The sequence below is a fragment of the Galeopterus variegatus genome, unplaced genomic scaffold (assembly GCF_000696425.1).
Source record: "Galeopterus variegatus unplaced genomic scaffold, G_variegatus-3.0.2 Scaffold1450, whole genome shotgun sequence".
NCBI lineage: Eukaryota > Metazoa > Chordata > Mammalia > Dermoptera > Cynocephalidae > Galeopterus > Galeopterus variegatus.
The window spans coordinates 246557-254068 of record NW_007727561.1 but is presented as its reverse complement, the minus strand read 5'-3'; the positions used below and the strand labels follow the sequence as shown (position 1 = coordinate 254068).

The 7512-nt window shown below is 33.1% G+C and overlaps 1 protein-coding gene across 1 annotated transcript in view; it reads left to right on the top strand.

The window, feature by feature from the left end:
• Positions 1-2611, top strand: part of LOC103593953 (mediator of RNA polymerase II transcription subunit 13-like) — a 93988-nt gene extending 91377 nt beyond the window's left edge. Inside the window, exon 4 of the mRNA XM_008577095.1 lies at positions 2394-2611. Coding sequence (XP_008575317.1) covers positions 2394-2598 — 205 coding nt within the window. The 3' untranslated portion in view covers positions 2599-2611. The remainder of the gene's footprint in view (positions 1-2393) is intronic.
• The last annotated feature ends 4901 nt before the right edge of the window (positions 2612-7512 follow it).

Below are 7512 nucleotides of genomic sequence, written 5' to 3'. Positions count from 1 at the left end.
CCACATGGGATCTGAACCTTCGGCGGGAGTGCCGCCGTGCTCCCAAGCAGCGCACTCTCCAGTGCGCCACCGGGCCGGCCCTCAACTCTTTGTTTTTTGGGACATAGCAAATTCAAATGAATATTATTTTGAAATTTTCATAATGATTCTTTAGATTCAGCTGACTTTCATAAACCAAACCTTAAATTGGCTACCTGTTATTTTGCAAATAGAAGTCTTTTTATTGTCTCAAGGAGTAGCCTCGGACTTCTTTTTCAGACTTCTTTCCAGTCACATCAGGTTGTTCCTCTGTTTAGCATTTCCAGACTGCTTCCTGCTCTTTAAACACATCTGCTCCTTCGTGCTCTCTCTCTTTCTTTTTTTCTTTCTACCACTGATAGCGTATTTTCATTTATTCTTGTCTTCTAGAAGCATTTGTGTATTACAAATGGAAAGAATCACGACACCTTAGCCTTGCTTTATGGCATTTTGTTTTTATTGCTATTTCTGTGTTTGTGCCTGGCTTTATTTATTCATGTGCTTTCTTGTCATTCTCTTGCTAGCATATAAACTCCTTGAGGGCAAGGACCATGTTTTGTTCAGTGTCACTTCAGGCTTCTTGCACCATTCTTTGCACTTACTAGTTGATAGATAAATGTTGGTTGCATTTGATTTTATGCATAGTGGAGCATCAGTGGAATAGAGAACATATTCTGTGGCTACATCTGTAACTCCTGCCAGCCACATGAACTAGTGGGCATGAATAGGAATGAGTTAGCTCAAACCCCTTAGCTGAAATTTACAGCTGAAAACTTTGCCAGTCCACAATCAGTAAACCTATATTTTGGTCCTATTGTGTGCCAGACATAATGTTGTGTGTTGGGGATGATGTGTTTCTAATGATATTTTCATAAAGAACAGCATGTTTTTCCTATTGATAATGTTTTATGGTTGTATATGTTTAAATTATGTGCATTTTTTTCTTTTTGTAAAAAGGAAAGCCGTACTGTTTAAAGGTTTTTTTTTTTTAAACTTTTCAAAATTCTTGTAGAATTTTAGTCACATTTATTCTGTTTTGCGAAATACTCAAATAGAAAGACCAGGTGTTTCTTATTGATGAAACTTCACATTCTGGTAAAACAGAAAATGTTAGGTTATCTCAACATACTTGTCAAAGAAGAATATATGTTTTTCACTGTGTGATAGAACAACATTTCTATTTTAATTTTTCCTTAAACCATTATAATTTTATAATTGACACAAAATTTTTTTTTGTAGTACTCACAATACACTTTATAATATTTTAGAGAACTTTTGAAAAGAAGCAACTTCTTGGAGATGATTTTTTTAAATCATGGTTTAGTAAAGTGATTTAGATTCATCAGACAATTGTTCTTATGAGCTGTTTTGAGAAATGGAGATATGTTATAGTTGGCTTAAAAGAAGCAACTTCTTGGAGATGATTTTTTTAAATCATGGTTTAGTAAAGTGATTTAGATTCGTCAGACAATTGTTCTTATGAGCTGTTTTGAGAAATGGAGATATGTTATAGTTGGCTTAGGGCCAAAGTTAACAACTTTGAAAGAATGTGCCACTGTGGTAATTTTGAAATTGTTTTTCTCCATGACACTTTATTTTCTTTTTTATCAATTTTTAGTTACTTGTGTGGGTAACGGTGAAGCGGAATGCTTTGATAAAATTTGTGATCAGATATAAATTGTAAGAATTAAATATAATAGATTACCAGCCCATTTAGAGATTTGTATTACCTTAACAGTTGTATATTGAGAATTTATATACACCAGGTAGTCCTTAATTGCTATTTTTAGATCGACAGTTTTAACCTGATTGTAATGTTGTAAGCTTATAAATTTGATGTTATTGTTATATTATACCAAACATAAAGAAAACTATTTTGTCATTGTCTCTAGAATCAGTTAAAAGCCAATTCAGAATCAGCTCGGGTTGCCTTTTGATCTTGTTCATAAGTCATGTTTTTTATAAGCCTTTTAAATGTTTCCTCATTTATTGGACTTAATTTGTTTTTAAGTGTCTAGCCATGTAGAAAAACATTATGGTTCTTTCTCTGTCCTTAGGAGTTTCTAGTTGGTATAGGAGTTAGATTTTCTGCAAATGAAACAGAGAGCATTCTGCAGAATAACTTTCCAAAGTTCAGAATGCAGTATGTCTGATTCTTCAGATTTATCTGACAGCTTTAATTTAGTTTGTCAACAAGTTATTGTTATATCATTTGTCCATAATCAATTAGAAGTTTATGTTTTGTTCATAATCAGAGGTTAGCTTTGCTAGATGATTGATAAAGTAGAGCTGTATCTCATCTATACTTCCTTGTTTCCTAAATGAGTGCTAGAAACTAAAATGTAAAATTGAGTTTCTCATTCTTTCTCTTTTAGTGAGCATTTGTCCTGTGCATTCACATTCTTTCTTCATGGAGAAAGTAATGTATGTACAAGTGTGGAGATTGCCCAACATCAGCCAATTTATTTGATCAATGAGGAGCATATACACATGGCTCAGTCGTCACCTGCACCTTTTCAAGGTAAGCAAATGGTGATCTTCCTGATCTCCACCCATCCACCACCATCACCAACTGGATAGCCACCTTGCCCAGTAAGGTTATATCCAGGATGAGGCATTATCTTAAATGGACATAATAAAGCTAAGCATAAGTATCAATATTTGAAGAAGAAAGGAAAGACTACCGTTCCACAATTAAGTAGTAATAGCTTTTTGCTGAAGCTTATCACATATATAACATATAACATGGTCTTATGTGAAGTTTTATTGAAGAATAAAATATAGACAATTTCAGAACAAAAGAAGACTGATAGATATTTGAAAAATTTAATCCAATGAGTAATTGACCAATCTAATAAATTAAAGGTTTTCATAGATTTGTTTATTAACAAGGTTTCAGGAATGTAATTTCTTACAGAAGATTACTATTAAACTTAGTATTTGCAGTTTCAACCAAAATGAAATTTCTAGAATTTCTTCAGTGATATTAATATCTTTATTATTGTCTTTTAATTATAGACCAAGTTGGTAATAGGTATTTAGTTGTAATTTAATGTAGCACATTCATATTTTCATTAATTGTCAGGTTTACCACCCAGATATCACCAAAATAATTTCATGTCCTTTGGAATTCCAAATTTACTATGAATAACAGTTTTTAAGTGTTATAATATTAGGTTGAACCGTACAGAAAAAAACCTTTTGGTTCAGTTTAATATATCATATTACTAGAGATGTCTGGTTGAAATATCTTAGTATACCACACAGAATATAATTTTAAAAAACACTGATATTTTAACAGACTTGACTAAAATATTTTAATTGCTGTAACAGCCTGTCATATGAGTGTTTGGCCTCCATTTTATTTATGATTATTTTTTTGGTTTTCTACAAACTATTCTGATTTAATTTGGTGGAAGCATCTGTTTGTTGCCCTGAAGATAGTTAAACCTCTTTTTTTTCTTTTAAGTAAAAAAACCTTTGAATCCTCATTTAACTGTGTCCTAATTGCTATCTAGACTCCCAGCCCCCATCACGTCCTCTCTCGCAACACATTTTAAGCTAAGTACTTTATTGTTCTGTAAATTTGCGTGTTTTATGTATAAATCACCATAAAATTCAGAACAACTCAGTTCTCAAACTGTACACTTACAAGTTGTACAGTATGTACATATTATGGATTGTCAGAATTATTTAACTACTGTGTTTCCTTGAGTGTAAAAATGCTGAAGACCATCTGACTTTATCCTAGATTTTATGACTCAAAAGCATCTATTTATAGTAATAACGGAAGGTATCCCTAGTCATGAGGGGAAAGAACTAACTTTCTAACCTTAAAAGTTGGGAAAGTTAATATTAGGAATACTACGTCCCTGTAGTGTACTTATTTTTAAATCTTATTAGTTTTTGTTACTAATGCCTCAAGTCATAGAAGATTTTTGTGGGATATTATCCTGCTTATTTCCCATGGTTGATGTGGAGGAGGCAGCTACTTAGGGCAGGTGCTGCCCTATAGATAATTATGGTGAACATAATTATCCAAACTGATGTGGGAATTTCCTAAAAGTGTTAATGCAAAAAGATTGCTCTTGATTAACTGTGTTGGTCAGAGTATTTTTATCACATTTGGATCATTGAGGAACAGCGGGAAGACTTCAAGAAATATGTGATGTCTACGTTTTATCTCTCTTGATTGATGTGACTGACATATCACCCAGCTATTTAAAAAAAAAAATCAACAAAAACGGATATTCCATTTAAAGATTGTCCTGTTGTGTTTTTTTTAATATTAGGATTAAGAAAAGTGACCTTTATCCTCAGAAAAGTATTGTTTGGAAGGCTGAAATACCATGAGGCTAAGAACTGGCTGGGTTATTTACAGTACCATGTTAACTAAACTTTGTGTCTAAATCAGTGAAAATTATATTAAGAAGCAAGAAGGACTTTGAGTCCTTTACTTTAAGTTAATTTTAGTTGTTTCATCAACAGACCTCCAAAACAATCATAACTGAAATTATAACTAAGCAGTATGCGTAAAACTTTGTACATTAAGACTTTTTTGTTATTAGGAGTTTTATTCATATATTATTCTTTGATTACCACAGATATTTAGGAAGTCTCAGGAACCGTAAGAGGAGTGTTCAAGTTCTGGCTGGTTTGGGGGTGTATGTATGGAATGATTTTTTTCTGTTCTGTTATGGAAGTGAAGACTCAGTGTTCGCATTGTATGAGCTATTACTAAACATATATATATATATATGCTTTAATATGCAGATAGTTTATATGTATTGTGTGTTGATACAGTTGTCTGACAGTATAATACTGTAGCTATTTGATTTCCTTCAAAAAATGATGTGTTTAGAGGCATATAAATAAGAAATACTAAAATAAGAAACTTAAAATCATACTTTAAAAGGAGTTAGGAAGAGCAATATACATTAAATGGTGCTGTGCTTTAACTTAAAATTACTACACATACAGTGTTGCACTTCAGTAGGAATTGTTTCTCTAATGGGTAGCACATGTTTCTCTTCCCCTTCGTAGTACTGGTAAGTCCTTATGGCTTAAATGGCACGCTAACAGGCCAAGCATACAAGATGTCAGACCCGGCCACCCGTAAGTTGATTGAGGAATGGCAGTATTTCTACCCGATGGTGCTAAAAAAGAAAGAGGAACTGAAAGAGGAAGAGGAGTTGGGATACGATGATGATTTCCCCGTGGCAGTCGAAGTGATTGTTGGTAAGAGAAAATATTTTGCATGAAGAACTTTATTCTACCTTCTTCATCTTCCTTAATTTAAAAAGATGATCAGTCAAATTCATCAGAAACCGTCTCCATAATTTTCTCATTTTTTTTTTCTCTTGACACAGTGGTATATGCTGAGTAGTTATCTTGCCTGAAGTACCAATGGTCCCTGTATTCTAAATGCTATTATCATCATATTGTAGCATACATTTAAACAGATATTAACTTATGAAAGAATGAAACATTTCACTTTTGGCAATACTTCATGAGCTTTTCTTTTTCATTGTTGAGCTTTGACTCTGACCACTAGAATAATAAATTTAGTAGTATTATATGAACTCTTTCTCAGGCCTGGTTCTCTTTTTCCTCTTTCTTTACAGGTGGTGTTCGGATGGTTTACCCTTCGGCTTTTGTTTTGATCTCTCAAAATGACATCCCAGTTCCTCAGAGTGCTGCCAGTGCTGGAGGCCATATTACAGTTGGGCAGCAGGGGCTTGGTAGTGTGAAGGACCCAAGTAACTGTGGGATGCCTCTCACCCCTCCCACCTCTCCAGAGCAGGCTATCATTGGTGAGTACAATCCAGGAGTGTCCTGGGTGAAAGAGATCCTGGAAAATCATACAGTCCTTCTGCTGTGAAACAGGTGAGAAAACATGGAGAAATTCCTGGTGGAAGAGATGGAGGTAGTAAATTAGAGGTTTTAGAAAATGGAAAAGGAAAATTTTAAACAATCAGAATTTATGTGCTTTAGAATTTTAATTGTGCTGGTATTATTCTTTATTCTCACTGAACAATTTACTTGTATCTCAAATTCTGCACACCCATCTGTCCCTTTTTGCATGTCTGCATGTTTACACACACAGAAGCAGGAGACAAAATACAGGGGTTTTTTGTTTGTTTGTTTTTCTTTTTGTTTGTTTAGTTTTGTTTTTTACAAATGGATGACACTAAATAGAGAAAGACTGAAGCCTTTGCTCAAATGACCATTGCTAGTCAAAGACAAATCTTGGATAATTCCTTTCCTATTGTATTATAAAATTAGGCAGGCACCTAGGAACTCCAAATAAATGTTTTGTCCTGCCAATTATCTGTCTTAGTTATTAGTAAATATTAGTTACATGTGAAAATTTTGGCAGTTTGAACTGTCTACCTTCATGAAAAAATTCAGAAATTGTTTAAACTGGGAGCATTTTTGCCTTCTTTGAATAGTGTATTTCCTAGACTAACTTTTTTGATTTTGTAGTTGACCTCATTTTAATTGGAAGTCTGGTTACTAAGGAAAGGATACTCAAACTTGAGCTGAAATGAGATTATTTATAGACATTTAATGTGAGCCATGTTGGCAGGAACATCATTGTAGTTGACCTCATTTTAATTGGAAGTCTGGTTACTAAGGAAAGGATACTCAAACTTGAGTTGAAATGAGATTATTTATAGACATTTAATGTGAGCCATGTTGGCAGGAACATCGGAGTAAATAAAGTCTTGACTGCTAGACTTTGAAAACTATCAGGCATAGTACAAACTTACATAGTAATTTTCATGAGGATTAGATAAAACAATATTTCAAAGTTTCTAGCACTGTGCTTGGCACATAGTGGGCATTCAGTAAATGTTCGTGGTTAAAGAACATATTGGGGAAAAGCATAGACTTTGTGATTGAACATATCTAGTTTTAAAACGTAGCTATGTCTTTTATAAGGTGAATGACCTTACAAAGGATCTCCAAAAAGTTCATGGAAAGATTAATATTATCCTTCCATTCCATTTTTCCACAAACTTTTGAAGTACCCTCATGATTAATTCTCATACTGTTTCTGAATATCAGTTTCCTTTTCCGTTAAATACATATGTTGTTACATGTATTAGGTAATATACTTGAAAGTGTTTTGTAAATAAAGCAACATACAAATGTCAGTTTAAAAATTGTAAAGGAATACTGAAAACTCCAGTTTCAGTACACGTTATTAAGTAATCTGGAAAAAATTGCTCAGATAGAAATGGACAACATGTAGTTTCTGTTTTCAAGAGCTATGTAGTTGCTGATAGTTAAAAAAAAAAAAAAAAAAAAAAAAATGTGTCTCCAGCTCTAATATGGTAGAGCAGAGAATTTGAATGATCCCTTGTGAAGGGATTTGCCATCAACCAATTTTTATTAAAACTACCTTAAACTGAAAATTGAAAAAAAGAAATACTTTTACAGTCTTTTGTAGTAATTATCATAGAGAAGATACATTAATATAAAGATTAG